Below are 17,024 nucleotides of genomic sequence, written 5' to 3'. Positions count from 1 at the left end.
TTTATTGTAATATCGATAACTTAATAGAGACTGGTATGAAATTGCATAGTAAGTATATTCAAAATATGCTTTACACATTTTGATTTTTTTATTTCATTGCGCCATATGAATAATGCGTCTATTTTAAAGATATTACAAATTGTCAACTATTGGATTACGAGTCGATTTTGAATTTATTCAAAAAATTGAATATAAATCGACTTTAAATAGATTATTTTCAAAATTAATTTTAATATTCTTATTATTTATATACGTTCCAATTTCCAGTTTCTAATACTTTCAAACATTTTTCTATATGGAATAATGCATCGTTCACATTAATTGGTGAACCATATTCTAAATGATGAGCAGAGATTGAATCATATTGTAACTCAAATAATTTACAACTTAAACAGAAACCTGCCAGAGAATTTTCAGGGAAATTCGCTGTAACGCATATAACAACAGTATTGTCGGCCATAAAAATGCATTTACAAATGTTTGAACCTACAGGAGAGAAAAGAAACTTAATCTTTTTGAAATCCCTGGCGCATTCAATAAGATTTGTATGATTATCTGGAATAAATTTCCAATCAATTGTTGGGAACTTTGCTTTTGCTGAATTTATTACTTCATCAAGATTATGAATATGCCTTCTCTTGCCTTTAGGCCTGTTTGTAAAGCAGTATTCAGATGGTGTAATTTTATCTAATTCGAATTTTTCATGCAAGAACCGTTTAAATCTGTAAGTGTTTGGCCCCCATTGACTGATGTAAAAGGTTCTATTTGCAAAACAATGGAGTATATCAGCCGAAATATATTCACCTTTATTTTTTGGTAAATATATTCTTCGATCTGGTAAAAAGCCTAGAAGATCCAGGAGTGTATTATAGAGAAATGGCATTGAGAATACAATAATATGTGATCTCCTTCTAATTTCTTCAGGAATTAAAAATAGTGGAGTGAAAAAATCTTCAAATGAATGGCCAAAATTATATGTTGCCCATAAATATCCTGTAACAATAACCTCGCGGTAATGGCCTACAACACTTGCATTTGTAGCGTTCCTTTCAAAATCTGTTGGTTGGAAAATGGTGTTTTCATCAAGACCTACAGCACCATTAAAGCTAACATATGCTCTTTCAAGTCTATAGTGTGTAGTCTGAAGTGTCTTGTAATAAAAGTTGTAGTCGTGTGTTTCTTTCGGTTTTCTATATGAGAAATGGTATTGCGTAGGATCTTCTATTGTTTCATTTATATATCGTAATACTGGCCAATTTTTTTCTAGAGGCACATCAATTTTGCGCTTAACTTTAAAGAATGATGCCGGTGTCCAATCCGGAGTTTCATATCCGAATAAAGCAAATTCTGGATTATAAGAATAAATTTCTAGGGCTACAAGAAATGAACAACTTACTAGTAATGAGAAAAGATCGCAAATAAACATACTCTGACACTCTAATATTAATTTCTGAATCGGTTTTACATCATTGAGCAATAATTATTAAATCTTGAAAATTAAGGCTGTATATGTAAGATTCCTAAAGGGATCAAAACTCTGACATAGAAAAAATTATATTTTTGAGATACAAATGGGTCGGTTTGATCATTGAATTAAATTCAATTTTTATATCACCTCAATCAATTATTTGTCTGCTGATAGAGTTGTTAGATTCCCGACGATAGGTGTCTTGGAAGATTTGCCTGGTGTCATCATAGTGTCTTTAAATCAAAAATTTTATTTTGGAGTTAGTTTTATTGATTTTTCAATAAAAAACATTTCTAAAACAAGAAAATAAAACGATAAAATATTTATATTTTATATAAGGATCTTATATATTTAAAATAAATATCATTTTATTTTTTTCATTGGTGTCTGTCAAACTTACCTGCCATGGACTCTTTCATAAGTTCCATGAAATCGTCTTCGGACAATCTGGGGAAAAGTATTATGTCAGTAAGTATTCTTTTAACATCCTTACTTAAACTCTTTGCTGTCTGTACACAAATGACAACTGAGATGTTAAAGTGTCTGAGCTTCTTAAGAATTCGACACATATCTTGTTCTCTGTTCTTTAACAAAGGATGAGAGGCGAAATCATCTAAGATAAGAAGACATCTATGAGGGTAAGTCTTCCAATCGTAAGATTGCAATTTCTTCGAAATGTATTCTATCTCTTTCTGTTTGTTTCTGAAGTGTCCTAATATTCTGCTGCATTTCGCTCTAATTCTTGGGTCTTTGAAGCTTAGAATTATATACTTCCATTTTATCAGCTTTAGTACTTCAAAACTCTCTTTGGTAACTTCCTTATCCAATCTTTAACAACTGCAGTATTCCTTTATACTACTACTTAGACTCTTATAAATAATCTTTGAACAGAATTGACGTGTTGGTCAAATTGAGCTCAGAATGTCGTCACAGAATAACAACTAACTCATAGAATGGTTCTCTTCCATCTAGTTTCTTTTGTTGTGTGCAGGGTCATCTTGTAAGAATACAGTGACATAGGGCTTAAGTCTAGACGCATGAGGTGTAATCTAGTCCCGTTATTAACAGCACGATTCACAGGGAGGCGGTCATAATAGAAGCTAGTTAGTATATATGTATACACACTTTGAACTAGAAGTGCTGTTATGCTTAACGAGCATTTTCTAAACTTCCTCTTGTTCTTGTTTAATAACATTTCCCAATTTCTTCTTTGCAAATGTCTAGTCAAACTTTTTTTCTAACATATTTTAGAAAAATTAAAATTTTTATCTTTTAGAAAATGTTCTAGCGATTTCGCTATCTATTATTCGAGACAAAACTTTTGACAGCAAACATCTGTCGACCATAAAATCTTACATAGTGTAAACAAGAAAGGTGAATTTGTTCTAAAGTCTGTTTCTGGGAATATGACAAGAACCATAAAACATTACAAAGAGCAGTCTTAAAATTTGTCAATGACAGACTTGTTGACAGAGATGACGCCGAATTGGAAAGATGAAGTCCAACAAAAGTTCTTAGAATGCAAAGAAGACATGCGCTGTTCTTGAAGATGAAATAGAAAACAGAATAGATGAGCTATTAAAGGACAAAGAACTTACATAAATATAGTTGCGCCAAATTTGACATATCTCCACCAGAGAAGAAGAAGAAAGAAAAAGAAAAGAGAAAAAAGAGAAGAGAGAAAGAAAGAACCTGAACCAGTTCCAGAGAAAAAGAAATTTGACATGTAAAAATAAAATTTTATTTTTAGAACATTTCTGGGTCAATGTCAATGTTCTCTTCCTCTTTAGGAGTAAACACTGGCTTAGACTCTAAAATCTTTTTACCCAATTTACCTTGAACTCTACAACTTTTAGACTCATAATATTCATAGTCGTCTGCTTTCTTTGGTTCATAAGGTATAACAAGTTTTGTATGCTTTGCCTTCTTTAAGGTTTGAGAACCTTCTGTCAAAACTTTCTTTGACTGTTAACAAACCTTCTATGTCTAAGTCTTCAAATTTCGCACCATTTTTAGTCACAATAGCAAACTAACTGGTTCGATGTTCCAAACTTTGCTGAATGAAGACTTTTCAAAATGGTAGAAGTAAACATTCAAATATGTGAATGGGTCTAGTTCTTCTTTAAGTCCTGACTTGACTTATTTACTGAGATGAATTTTGCCATCTTTTCTATCGGATAAAAAATATTTTTTTAAAATTTACTCAAGAAAAAATTTTCTTTGTATATACACCATTCTGTACGTCTAAAAGACTTTTTGACATTTGCCAAGAATGTTACGTTTAGAACGCTGTCATATAACCATATTCTGACAATATTGTTTATATTCATCATATAAAGACCTTTCATCTAATGACACAAAGTCAGTTTCATCTATGAACAGTTCATATACACTCTTGTTTGTGCTTCTAACAATGTTTGTCTCTCTTCGGTATGTGGAATTTGTCTTGGATTGAACTTAGAAATATCTAATGTCATGAAATATGAGAACAAGTGTTGTAAAAGTCAGATGTCAAAGTTTCTGCTAATCGTCAAAATATTCTGTATCTTGCATATGAGAATCTGACGTTCTGACAACTACATATCTTCTGTCAGAATTTCTAACTTCATCGGAACAGCATTGTTTGAAACCATAATGAATTTGCAACATTTTCACAAACTCTTTGGTCTTTATATTTTCTTTCAACAACTCCAACTTTGTCTGTTATAAGACTCTTCAAAGCATCTGAGTTCAAAACTTTTGTTGTATCTATACTTTGAAGTTCATTGCAAACTATAAGTTTCATATTCTCTATTGAGGAGTTAAACTTGCCACAGATGTTTTCTAAGTTTGTCATATTAGGGTTCGAATAACCTCTAACAGTTTGCACAAAATATCTGTAAAGAAAGTATTCTTACCAGTTCCTTGTTTTCCAATTATAATGAGAGCAGTTTCATTTTTAGCACTTTTATGTTGTAAGATGTTTGCAAACAACATAAGATATACTCATAGACTCTTTCGTTTCCATTGCATATAATTTCTTTGACATGGTCTAACCAAGCTTCTATAACATTTTCTTTCCATTCTACTTGTTCGTATTTATATCCAGTGAAGATAGAATAGAAGTTTGGAGAAGGTGTATAAACTTTATACCACGAACTGAAAAATCTTCAAGTTTGACAATAAGATATCCCAAGCATCTAACATCTTCATGCCAACTTGTACGACTTTTATTTTCTTAAGTTTCTGTCTACATTCTTGTTCTGAAACTATTGTTGCTCTTGGTTTGTTAAAGACAACATCCCATTCTTTCATGACATAACATTCTGGGGCAGAGTCAACATAAATGACTAAACGTTTCAAATTCTCGACTGCTTTGTTATAGTCTCTAAATGGACACATATTTCTGAATGCTTGGAAGTCATAAAAATCTGAAACATCTATTCTGTACATTTTTATAAAAATAAAAAAATAATATTTTTTTATTCTTGACTTTGTTGTTCCATTTGTTGCATTTGTTGTTCTTGAGCTATTTGTTGTTGAAGTTGTTCTTGTAATACAATACTTTCACCAGTTGCATCTTCCAATTCGAAACTTTCTGCCGTCATTGACAAATACATAGGACATAAAAGTTTTACAGGAACAAAGTTTGCGTCAACTAAGGTCAACGTTTACTGCCAAAGTGTTTGAGTTCACTAAGCTTGAAAATTCTGCATTCGAATGAACAATAGGCAAACCAGCAGAGAAAGTGTTGTTTATACGCATGAGTATCTTTTGGTCATAGTAGTTTCTGTCGACATTCGAATAACACTTTGAACCTAAGTTTGAAACAATATATAAGATTGGTGTGCTTAATGTCAATGGAATAGACATTCCTTGTATGACACCTTTTCCTGTTATAGGAAACTGTTGGTAGTAAAAACCAGAATAAGTTTTGTATTATAGCTCATATCGTTTATAGTAAACTCAGTCGGACATCCAAACATAATGAAACCTGCTCTAGTTGCAGCACATGTTACATCCGTCCTTAAAGTATTAAATAAGTCAACAAAACCTGTTGGTGGTATATCTGAGTAAGTATCTTCAAAGAGTATTTTTTACCATTCACAACAACAAAGTCTTCTGGTGTCAAAAGAGCAAAACAGGCTTTAGTCGTCATTGTGTTTAAGGTTAGTTTACAATATCGTCCTTGAGGACTTTGTAAGTTTGTTGTTATAGAATTATATGACTCAGGGTTTTTAGTCGTAATAGTATAAACCATATGTCTTCTGCCATTTACTTAGCAAATAAATTTTAATGAAATGTTGTGGTCGTCAAATATTTTTATACGTCTGGGAAACTATATTTTAAGTTCAACGTTTCACCTCCTTTCATAACGTATATCTTGTCAATGACATTATATGAAACACCACAGCAACTAATGTCGGGTTCTATTTCTTTGATGTTTATATCGTCTGCCTCTGTCAAAAGTTTCAATAGTTCTTTCAAAACTTCATGAGGTGCAATGACATATGAGTTCACTTTTACAGGGTTGTGTTCGACCAAGTTTAACATTATACTTAAAGCTTGACAAATCTTCTCCTGAGTTTGAAGTTTGTCTTTCAGTTGTTGGTAGTCGTTTCGAATATCTGCAACAGAACTTAAGTCTCTGCTAACTTCAGGATATGTTGGTTGTTCTTTTACAGGAACAATTGTTATACCATCTTCGTCTTCGTATGGTTTCCCCACTTCAACATCTCTGTCTTTGACATTGACAACAACACTTTGACTGTTTGTTTGAGTTGGTGAATTTAACTTCACATCTGCCACCGCCATTAAACCTTTTGAAACACTTACGCTTCTATTTTTCGGAAATGACATTTTACTTAGAATAAAAAGATGGACGTATTCGAGTATCTCTTCGAATTGAAGCAGAACAAAGTTTACACACACAAACAATACAAATACATTGACAGAATAGTTCTTTACACAAACAATGGAAAATGTTATAGAATAGCAGTCTTTGCTGAACCAAAATATTTTCATAAAGCAAAGAAAGTTGGTATAACTGAAATGGTGAAAGTTCTTGAAGCAGACAAAAATATAACAACAAAACTGACCGATATTTCTAAAGGAAAGTTTATAATACAATATTATGTCAAAACTGGCGTACTGTCAATATTTGACGGAGAGAAGTCAGTTCAAGAACAACTTACTGACCTGCTGCCAAAATCTGCTCGATGGAAGCTGTCGTTATGCCAATCTGAGGAGCCCCAGCAGGTTTCATCGAACGAATCTTCAAAAGAGCATCTTCCGTGAAAAGTGCTATTGGTTTTGTAAACTTCTTTGCTTCAATTCATCTGGACCGTCTCTGTCACCAGTATATTGTATTTGAACTGTACCAACAGTTGAAATACCACCCATAAAGTCTTCTGAGTCAGCAAATGGAATGCCAAGCCAAAAGTTTGAACGGTCTCCATTTGTATATTGAGTTTTTTGACCTCCTGTATGAGTCCATACTTTCACATATGGCATAATAGAACTTTGCATTTCAGGGTTAATGGTTGTTGTGAAGTTGTTGTTAAAGTTCATAGCATCTAATGTCAAGTTGTATGACCTCATATCCTCAACTGTAGAATATTCTTCTCTTGGATAATATTTGCCATCTATGTTTATATGATATTTAATACCAGGGTTGTAGAAACAAGAATAGTCATTTATAGTTCGTCTGAACAGTACAAACATAGTATCTGCATGTTTCATTGCAGTTGTTAAAGCAATATCTGTTCTTGCACCTGGGTCAGCACTTTGGTTTCCAACTTCACCTGCAAAGTCTTTGACAGATATTTGGTGTATAGGGAACATAAGTGGAACTGCAATATATTTGGCAGCTAAAGCATTTGAAATATCTGGGTCCAACATATAGACTGCAAGTCTGCTTTCTATTCTCTTGCATTCAAACTTTCGCATGTGAACTTAACTGGGTCCCAAGCAGTTCCAGCAGCATTGAAATAATAGTTTACTTCAGTGTTGAGGTTTGAGAAACCAAAGTCTAAGTCAACTTTGTCTTTGCAAAAGTCACAGAACTTGATCCACCAGTTCCAGCTACAGTAATGTGAATGGGTCTTGTGTTGGTGCAATGACTAAGTTATTTTTGCTTGGAGTAAGTTCGATAGAAATTTTTCCTGCCCAGTTTGGCAAGTATCTTAAAAACCTGAAGATGAGGAAAGATGACAAAGGAACTCTAAGTTTCAGTTTTACTTTGGTTACTGCTGCTGCAGTTTGTCCAGAAAGGTTAACATAAACTCCTGGAACGTTAGGGTCAAGTCTTCTTATTTTCTCAATAGTTGCATACTGGTCTGTTTGTTCTCTAGCTTGTGGTTGTACTGAGTTTCTCAAAGCGAACCATTCATAGTTTGCCCATGTTACTGTTTGAACTAAGTCAGAGTTAGAATATATCTTATATCCCATGAAAACTTCTGGAGCATATTGGTATCCGACATAGAAAATTCCATTGCAACCTTTCTTGTCAGACAACTTGGCAGAAGGTTTTATTTCAATGTCTTGTTCCACGTATAAGAATGAGTTGTCAATAGAAATAATATGAAACCTGTCGCAAGCAATATCTACTGTTGTTGAAGAACCTTCTCCAAACTCACCTACGTTTCCATAAGAAACAGCAGTTGTATATTCGTAAGTTCCAGGAACTATTTCTGACCTTCTAATGGCATTGTCGCATTCGTTATACCATTCGGAAACATTTCCGTTCATGGCATCCAAAACTGTTGGCGTTATATTCTGAGCGGCGTACATTTCATATGGGTAAAAATATAGAATAGTTGGATTTATATGTCATAATAGAACCCACTCGTACCAAGCTTTACTTTCTTCCTGACTGAGTTTTTAACTCTTCTTTTTCCTTCATTGCCACTACTTTCACTAGATGAAGTTACTTCTTCACTACTTTCACTTTGTTCTACTCTTCTTCTTTGGTGTCGCTTTTGGTAACTTGCCCTCTGCTTCAAGTTGTTGCATCTTTGCCTCATGTTCACCTAGTATGTTGTAAATTTCCCATGTCCTTTTTGCCTTTGGGCTCTGGTCGCCCATCTCAGGTAACCTATATCCTAGAAAGATTTTGTCATAGTTTGTATTTGAGTCTTCGCTATTGTTTGCATGACTCTTTCCTGAGTTTCCGGTTCAAGCTCTTCAAACAGAGCTTGTCCATATGGAATAAGCTCGTTTCCAAATATATGTTTTTGTAGCCATTCTGGTTTTCTTTCCATGTTACCAATAATATCTTTTGTGAATGGGAAAGCTTTTACCCAATCTTTCAGTCTTGCGTCATTTATTTCTGTAGTTGGTTTTATTTTGTCAAGGAACATGTTTTTCAATACTAACATTTCATTTGGTACTGTCCATTTGAGTTTTCTTAAATATTCATCCCTTCTCGGTTCATTGTCTGCAAAGTAAGTTTTTATGACATTTTGTAAACTTTCGTTTGCAAGGTCATGTACAATAGGTTCTCTTCCTTCTCTCTCCCTAACTTTCTTTCTAAACTCTTCACCAAATATACCATCTCTATGGTTCTGTGTAGTTCTTTGAGATAAATGTTCTAGAACGTCAGGTGTTATATTTCCATCAGCCATGTTCATTTCATACTGGTCCAAAATATCTGCATCTTTCATATCTTTCAATGGCATTAAAGCCGCGCTGAAAATACCAGCTATATCTGGTTCACCATTCACTTCCATTGCGTCTACAACTTCTTGGAATTGAGGTTGTAAGTTTATGAACCACCTATCCGGATTAGCTTTATGACCCCATCTCATTGTAGTTCCATAGTCTGCAGAAACAAAAGTAGGTTTGTTTCCATATTGGTTAGGTTCTGAATGAACTTTAAACAATGTTTCATTTCTATATGTTTTGTTGAAATTTAACCTTTTATTTTCACCGAGTTCAGCCAAAGATTGAACGTTATATGGTCGTAAGTAAAAAGGATTATTGTATTTGCGTACATTTCTTTCAGTACTTCCATTCTATGCTGAATATTTTCATCTGATGTTGGAGTCTTTTGTATGTCGGCGAACATTTTTCGATATTCTTCTACTATGTCAGCCGAATTTTTCTTAGACTCTTGGAAAGATTCCATATTCTCCGCATACACTTGTTGAGGGTCAAGATTTTTCGGCTGTTCCAAATCTTCATCTAGTTCTGTGAAGTTAGTTTCCAAAGGAGGGACTTGTTCGTTTCCTTCAGGCTCTTCTAGCTGTTGTTGCTGAACTATTTCTTCCATGTCTGGTTGTATCTGAACTTCTTCCTGTGGAGTTTCTTGTACCTCATCTGCTGGCATTTCATATATTCCGAGACCGTTTTTAACAAGTTCCCTATCTAAGTCATCCGGACTCATAAACCTTTCTTCTTTCGTTCCGTCTCTATTTTTTACGCGTTTCATGAAGAGAGTTGAATTATCATTTAGCTCTGACACCAAATATCTCGGAGTAAATTCATTCATGTCATTTGGATGATATGCTATTAAATCATATCCCTTAGCGAGCTTGTATTTTCCAGGTTTGAGATTATATCCGTTTTGGTGCTGAGCCATAAAGCTAAATAGGTTCGGGTCAGTATTTCCATCCTTGAACTTTCTAATAGCTTCTTTATATCTGTCACTAAAGTCAAGAGTATCTGGGTAACCATAATCTTCCTTAAGCATTTTTAAGAATTCTTGGTTTCCTTTTTCTCTACTTCTTTTATGTCCTTGCTCTGTTTGTGGTTGTTGTTGTGCAGGGTTTTGAACTGTTGGTTGCTGTGCTGGTTGTGGAGGTGGTTGTTGTGCTGGTTTTGGTTGTGGTGCTGGATTTTGAACTGTTGGTTTTGGTTGTTGTTGTGGTGCTGGATTTTGAACTGTTGGTTGTTGTGTTGGTTTTGGTGCATGCCTGTGTCTGTGTCCATGTGACGATGTAAATGTTTTAGGTAGTCCTGGTGCAGGTGCTTCTCTTGGAGGGTTTGGTGGTATATAAGTTCCACCAGCTGGCACATATGTTCCATCTGCAGCATAATGTCCTACCTGACTTTTCGTTCTTAAGAAAGCATTTACTAGGTCTGTTTTGGTCTGTTGTAACTCTTTTTCTTGACTTTCCACAACAGTTGCTCTAACGGCGTCATAGGCACTTTGAACTGCCTGTCTCGTTGCTGCATCTGTTATTTTCGTCATATTTTGTGCTACTTCTCTTAACTCTTTGTCGAAACCTTCAGACTTCAGTTTCTTTCCAGATGAGAAGTCGTTCACTAGTTTCACCTTACTATGAAGAGCTTCGAAGGCATTCTTAAAGTCAGCATTCATTAAAGCTTCATTTGAACTGTCTTCATCCGCTTGTATTTTTGTCCTTATTGACCCTATAAGTTGGGCTGCTTTAGCGTTGGCTTGGGCATCTAACCAGTCATTATTAGCTTTTATATATTCTGCGCTTTTCATTGCCTTTTGCATGGCTGCGTCGTTATTTTTACTTTCTTGTGCTAAGTTTTCATACTGTACGGTTTGGTTTTGCAACTGTAAAAGTTTTTCTGCCTTTACATTTGCTTCAACTTCTTTTTTATACTCATCGCTATCCATATATGTCTTCAGGGCTTTTTGTTTTATCTCTTCATCTTTCAGTACTTTATATTGAGTAGTATGGTTTTTCAAATTTATAACATCTTGTTCCATTTTTGCTACTTCTGCTGCTTTTTCTGACACTTTTTTCGCATATTCCTCTGTACTTAGTTCTTTCAGTTGTTCTTCTTTCTTCTTTTTCTCTACGTTTAACTCATTGAGTTTCTTTGTGTGTCTGTCATATTCTAGTTTCTTTTCGTTTTCACTTATTTGTTTCTGTATGTCTATGTTTGACTTTTTGACATCTGTTATTTGATTTTTGAGTGAACTCAAATTCATTTGACTTTGAGGGTTATAAGCTGTTCCGTCTGCAGCTCCACCATAGCCTGCCATTTTCGCTAAAAGTGCCGCTCTTAAACCTCCACTCTGTGCACCAATAACTCGGTTTAAAAGCATAGGGTTGCTTGACATTTGTTGCAACATAGTGGGGTCATTCATCATTTGTTGTTGCAACTGTTGTTGTGGTGTCAGTTTTACTATTGGATGTTTCAATGCTCCCTTCCTCTTACGTATATTCTTACGTAGCTTACGTAGCTTACGTGGCATTTTAAGTGAAGTAAAAAACGGTTTTTGACAGATGTTTATATGACACTTTTTGTTTAGCACAAAAAACTACTCGGTCAAAGTGTTGTCAGTTTTGTAAAATAACCGTCCTATCTCATTCTATAAGGAGAAAAGGCTTCTCAAAGTATACTTCCTTGGAACGCCCGTAACTTTTCCTGTAGCGACGATAGACCCTTATTTGTCCGGACAAAGTTATACTATTTTGAGTGCTCTACAAAAAAGTCAACAGCGACGACTCTCAAAAACCGTTGTGCAAAAAGTTTTACCGTTGGACAAAAAAGTATATATAGAAAACAAAAAACGTTTATAGTTCATTCAATATTTGAGATGGAACGGTTTTCCAACGGTAACTATTAAATAAAATAAAAAAATAGAGGGGTCTCCGTTGACGAAAACGGTTTATTTTAAACTTTTCTATGAGTGGTCCGAAAAAAACAGTTCATTTTTCATAATGGAAGGAAGAACAAGTGTCGCAAACAATTCGTCGACTACCTCTGCAGTTAAAGTTCCTACAACTTATGTCTCACCATTCTCAAAACCCTTACGACCTCCTATAATACCAAAACAACTTCCTCATACAATTGCAAACAAATTGTTGGACAATTCAAGACAATCTACTCAAGAAAATACCATACAAACAAACGAAACAACAGATACAGTTGTACCAGACACAACAGGACAAGTTTTACAGTCTTCTCCAATTGCAAACCAATTGTCCAACAATTCAAGACAATCTACTCAAGAAAATACCATACAAACAAACGAAACAACAGAGGAACAACCAAGCGCGTCATCGATGACGACAAGGTCCCAGATGAGATACCTCGCGTTCGCGAAGCAATTTCAATCAGGAGATACAGAAAATACAGAAGAAAACACTACCATATCTGAACGTGTTCGCAGGCAATATGCTAAAAAAAGACTTCAACTCCTTGAAAAACTCAAAAACCAATGGGGAATTCAAGACGACACCGATTATTCGGAAGTGTTTCAGTCTGTTATGGATAGTTTGCAACCAGTTGAAAATGAAGTTAAAGACCCAGGTGTTCTCGTGGACTTGTTTGTTCAATACTTGCCTGTTACAGCAAACCTAATTGCACTACAAGCCATCGACCAATTTATTAGACTTTTCCCCAAAAATATGCAAACTTATTTGCAAAATGTGAAAATTGCTGAGTATGTCAGCATATATCCCAATACCTACAACTATCTCGAAGAATTGGATGAGTATGGGCAAAGGTCCTTTTACGTATACTTTTTTACCAATCCAGGACAGTCAAAACGGTTATATTGTATACAATCTTTACCAGAATTTCAAGACAATTTCCATGTCATATCCACTATAGCATTAGATACACCAGAAAGAGTTCCCTACGGTAGCAAAGTTAGTATTTCAAGCTTCCCGAAAGCTACCAAAGGACATCCTATAAAATTGGCAGAATTCACTCATTCAAATTGCCAATTCAAACAGGATGTTGAGTTTGTATTCTTACACGATACCACATTCATAATACAGACACCTCCAGATGGACTCTACAAAGTATTTATAGCTGGACACGTAGCACCAGATGACGAAGAAGAAGTCGAGGAAATTATATCTTCGGATAATGAAGAGGAACAAACATTTGAAGATGTTAAAGACTCAGATTATACTGAGTAAAAAACTATTTAAGATTAAAAAAATTTATTTTATTTAAATATCTTTCTTTTTCATCGGAGTCTTGGGGTCAGTCCTCCTCTAGGTTTTTTAGGAGCTAGAAGGGGCGCAGCCCCTGGAAGCCCCACTTACCTGACCTTATTTTGCTATTTTAAGCTGTTACAGTATATTATAAATACTGTTTAATATAAATTTTTTGAACTCTAATCCAAAAATTATGGTAAATAAAAAAAAGTAACATATTGTTTCTTGAATTCGTTTTTATATTTTTCATTTTTCCCGATGTGCTTTTTCTGAATTTGAATTATCATTGAAAATTTTCAATTCACATGATGCCAAATTGAGAATTATTTTCTGAATTTTGTTATTATTTTATAACGTGCTTATCTCCCATTGATGATATATAGATTATAGCTGTTGCAGAGAAACTTTTTCGTCGTTAATTTGCGTTGATCGTTCAAAGAAAAAAATGAGAATATTGTAAAAAAATATTCGGAGTTGAGTTGAAATTGTTTTCTTATTTTGCGTAATAAATTACTTTTTCAAGTACATTGAAATGCATAAAATGATCATCTAAATATCTTAAGAACAAGTCGCAGATAATAAATGTTTATAAGCCTAAAATACCTCTTATAAATATATTTGTAGGAAATTGCTCTCTAATTTGTAGTTTATGAGTATGTGAGAATTAAATTTTGTCATGTTAAATATCTTTTACAGGTGACAGTTGCATAATCAAAGCAGATTTGCAAATAAAATTAAACAATTTTCACAAATCTAAAAAAAAATGCCAAATTAAATGATCTATATGGGATACATATATAGTAATTATCTATAAATCGCTAATTTCATTATGAATAAATTAGAACGATCTTAATTTACGATTTTAAATTTTGAATTTAAGATATTTCCTTTAATTTATTAAAAGGGAGGAATTCAATTCGACAAATATTAGTAAACATGATAATGCTATTAAACATTTAACTGATTATGTCTCTAATTTCAACTTTGATTGCAAATTATATACAATTTTGTTAATAACATTTTCTTAATATGATATATGGATTTTAATGTCATTACGATATGCTTGGAAATTAATTTTTCACTCATATTTTTAACATTGTAATTTTTTACAAAATTTATTAAAATTTAGAATGAAACTTATAATGTTTCAGTATCTAAATCCCTGCATTATTGATTTGACTGCATTAGCGCTTTTGGAAAAGGCTCTGACCGAAATTATTCGCATCACTAAATACTTTTTGAATGTTTTCAAAAAGTATTTAATTGATTTAAAAAAAAAAAAAAAAAAGGTAGTGGGGCTTCCAGGCGCGTTGCGCCCTCTAGCCCTGAAGATGTTTAGTATAAATGAAGTTTATATTCGGAAATTGTTAGTCTTCTGGGTCGAAAACATTATATAATGTGTCGCTTTTCACAAATTATATATGTTTTCATGTTTTGTCACTTTTCTGTCACTTTTCAGGAAAAAACATTTTTATTATTATATATAAATGAATTTTACAAAACCACCGTTACCGTTCTTTGGAAATAAGAGTAAATGTAAAGATATTATATTGAGAGAACTTAAGAAACTACCGAATGGTCTAACATTTGTAGATTTGTTCGGTGGAAGTTTCTATATATCCCATTTATGTCATACAATATTCCCAGACTCAAAGATTATATGCAATGACTTCGACAACTATATGGACCGTCTCAAACATATACCAGACACAAACAATATATTGAAAGAGTTAAAAGAAAAGATACCTATAGGTAAGATGGAACGTATACCATTAGATAACAAAAATATTGTGAGAGAGGTTTTGAAAAAAGCAGAATATATAGACTGGGATAGTATATCTGCTAGACTATTATATAGTGGTTCTATAAGAGTTCATGACATTGAAACACTTATGTCAAAAGTTTTATATCTTAACTATACAAATGTTTTCAAAGAGGACATAGAAAAATATATTGAGGGTATAGAGTTTGTGAGATGTCATTGGACAGAGTTGTATGAAAAATATAAAGACAAGGAAAATGTTTTCTTTATAGTGGACCCGCCGTTCTATAACACATGGGATTTTCAATACCAAGTAGACTGGACTTTGAGAGACTCTTTAGAAACTTTAGACGTTATACATAACCATCCATGCTTTTACTTTACATCCGATAAAAGTGGTTTGGAAACCGTTATGAGATGGTTAGAGGACATACATGACTATGAGTTTAGATATGACAAGATAGAATATGAGAGAGGTCCTATAAACCGGAGAAAGTGTCATAACAAAGAAATTTTATTAGTAAGTAAATGTGGTTTGAAATAGGACTACTTGTTTTAGGTTTTTTCCATTGTGTCATTTATTTATTTGACGTGGCAGAAAGATATAGAGAATATGAAGATGAACCAATGCCTGCAAATGTTCAGCATATGTACTCGTAAGAGATATTTTTATCTAATATTAAATGGACGCACAGAACTTAGCGAATGCACAGCAACCTGGACAACCAAACCCAGAGAATATTCCAAATGAAGTTAGAATACAAACTGCAATGGCAAACTATGGTCAAGTGCCAACAGATGTACAAATGCAAACTGCCATGTCAAATGACGCTGCGTTAGGTTTGCCACCATGGTATGCAAATATGAGATGGAAAGAGTTTTATACAAACCCTGAAGTGGGATATAAACAACTTTATGCAGATGACGCGAACACAGGAGTTGACCCAGAATATGTTTTCTACCAGAGGAGAAACAGAATGTATGAGCTCCAGTTAAAGAATGCTATGGAACTCAACAGGAAACGTAAGAGACTAGGCGGACATTAGATTTTTACATATAGTAAAATGGGTTTCTTCAGTAAGATAGGAAACTTCTTTCGAAATGTTGGAAGAGGTATATGGAATGGAATAAAAACCGTAGGAAGAGGAAAAAAGAAGTTCCATTTATAGGTTTCTCGTTTAAAGTTTCTTTGTTGGATTTATACAGACAGTATTGTTCTTTCTTGTCTTGAAATAGAAACTGCATCTGTAAAGGTTTAATGTCAGTTTAAAGTTCTTCTTTCAATGACTCAGATATCTTAGAATAGTTTGAAAAGTTTGTTGTGTTCTTATTTTAGAGCTTGCATAATGAGTTGTCGGTTGTGTTGTATTTCTCTCATAGACGCTGTTCTCATTTGACATTTTTATTCTAGATAAATATGCTTTCAATAGAAAAAGAAATCAAGAGTTGCTACAACAAAACCATTAGATGAACTTTTTACTAATGTCGGTCAAAAGTTTGAGACAGAGACGTAAAGCATGAAGGCTATTGTTTTAACTCCCAATTAAGATGGCTAAGAGACCCATCTGTCACAAAAGCTATTGGCTTTCGTAGAATGAAGTTCATTTCAGAGCCATACATGGTTTCCCATTTACGGTCGGTTTTGAAGTTTCGATACTATAAAAAGAAAAAGATAGTATGTTGAGAAATTTGACAGGGAAACTTTTACAAGTTAGTTTGCTTGTAAACTTAGAAAAACACTCTCAAGCTTTTCAGAAAAATAACGATATCTATATCGATAATGCAAAACAGTATAACATTGACGAGGAGAATACACTCTCGATATTATTTATGACAGGAAAAATGCAACTGTTAAACTCAATAGAATAGAAGACCTTGGAGAAAACGTTTATAATTCTAAAATATAACAACTTGGCATGGTATAAGATTTATGAGGATG

At 33.7% G+C, this 17,024-nt stretch overlaps 4 protein-coding genes and 2 pseudogenes across 6 annotated transcripts, besides 1 other annotated feature; 2 read left to right on the top strand and 4 right to left on the bottom strand.

Annotated features, from left to right (window-relative positions):
- Positions 1-1,852: 1,852 nt before the first annotated feature.
- Positions 1,853-9,312: a mobile genetic element.
- TVAGG3_0854170 lies at positions 4,439-4,900 on the bottom strand (annotated as a pseudogene). Its single transcript has one exon. A coding segment is annotated over exon 1 (462 nt).
- TVAGG3_0854160 lies at positions 5,727-6,262 on the bottom strand (annotated as a pseudogene). Its single transcript has one exon. A coding segment is annotated over exon 1 (536 nt).
- On the bottom strand, positions 7,616-8,239 carry TVAGG3_0854150 (uncharacterized protein; the record flags this gene model as incomplete). Its single annotated transcript, XM_051249386.1, has 1 exon — positions 7,616-8,239. A coding segment is annotated over one exon (624 nt), but the record flags the coding sequence as incomplete, so codon positions are not given.
- Positions 9,313-10,897: 1,585 nt separating the features above from the next.
- Positions 10,898-11,624, bottom strand: TVAGG3_0854130 (protein of unknown function, DUF4106 family; the record flags this gene model as incomplete). Its single annotated transcript, XM_051249385.1, has 1 exon — positions 10,898-11,624. A coding segment is annotated over one exon (727 nt), but the record flags the coding sequence as incomplete, so codon positions are not given.
- A 469-nt stretch (positions 11,625-12,093) lies between these two features.
- On the top strand, positions 12,094-13,302 carry TVAGG3_0854120 (attachment subunit-related family; the record flags this gene model as incomplete). Its single annotated transcript, XM_051249384.1, has 1 exon — positions 12,094-13,302. One exon carries the CDS (start codon positions 12,094-12,096, stop codon positions 13,300-13,302), a length of 1,209 nt encoding a protein of 402 aa, XP_051084859.1.
- Positions 13,303-15,768: 2,466 nt separating this feature from the next.
- Positions 15,769-16,131, top strand: TVAGG3_0854110 (uncharacterized protein; the record flags this gene model as incomplete). The annotated part of the gene is made up of 1 exon (XM_001298630.1): positions 15,769-16,131. The coding sequence occupies one exon, from the start codon at positions 15,769-15,771 to the stop codon at positions 16,129-16,131; it is 363 nt and encodes a 120-aa protein (XP_001298631.1).
- Positions 16,132-17,024: the final 893 nt, after the last annotated feature.

The sequence above is a fragment of the Trichomonas vaginalis genome, chromosome VI, assembly GCF_026262505.1.
Source record: "Trichomonas vaginalis G3 chromosome VI, whole genome shotgun sequence".
NCBI classification, from domain to species: Eukaryota; Parabasalia; order Trichomonadida; family Trichomonadidae; genus Trichomonas; species Trichomonas vaginalis.
This window is presented reverse-complemented; position numbering and strand designations above follow the sequence as displayed.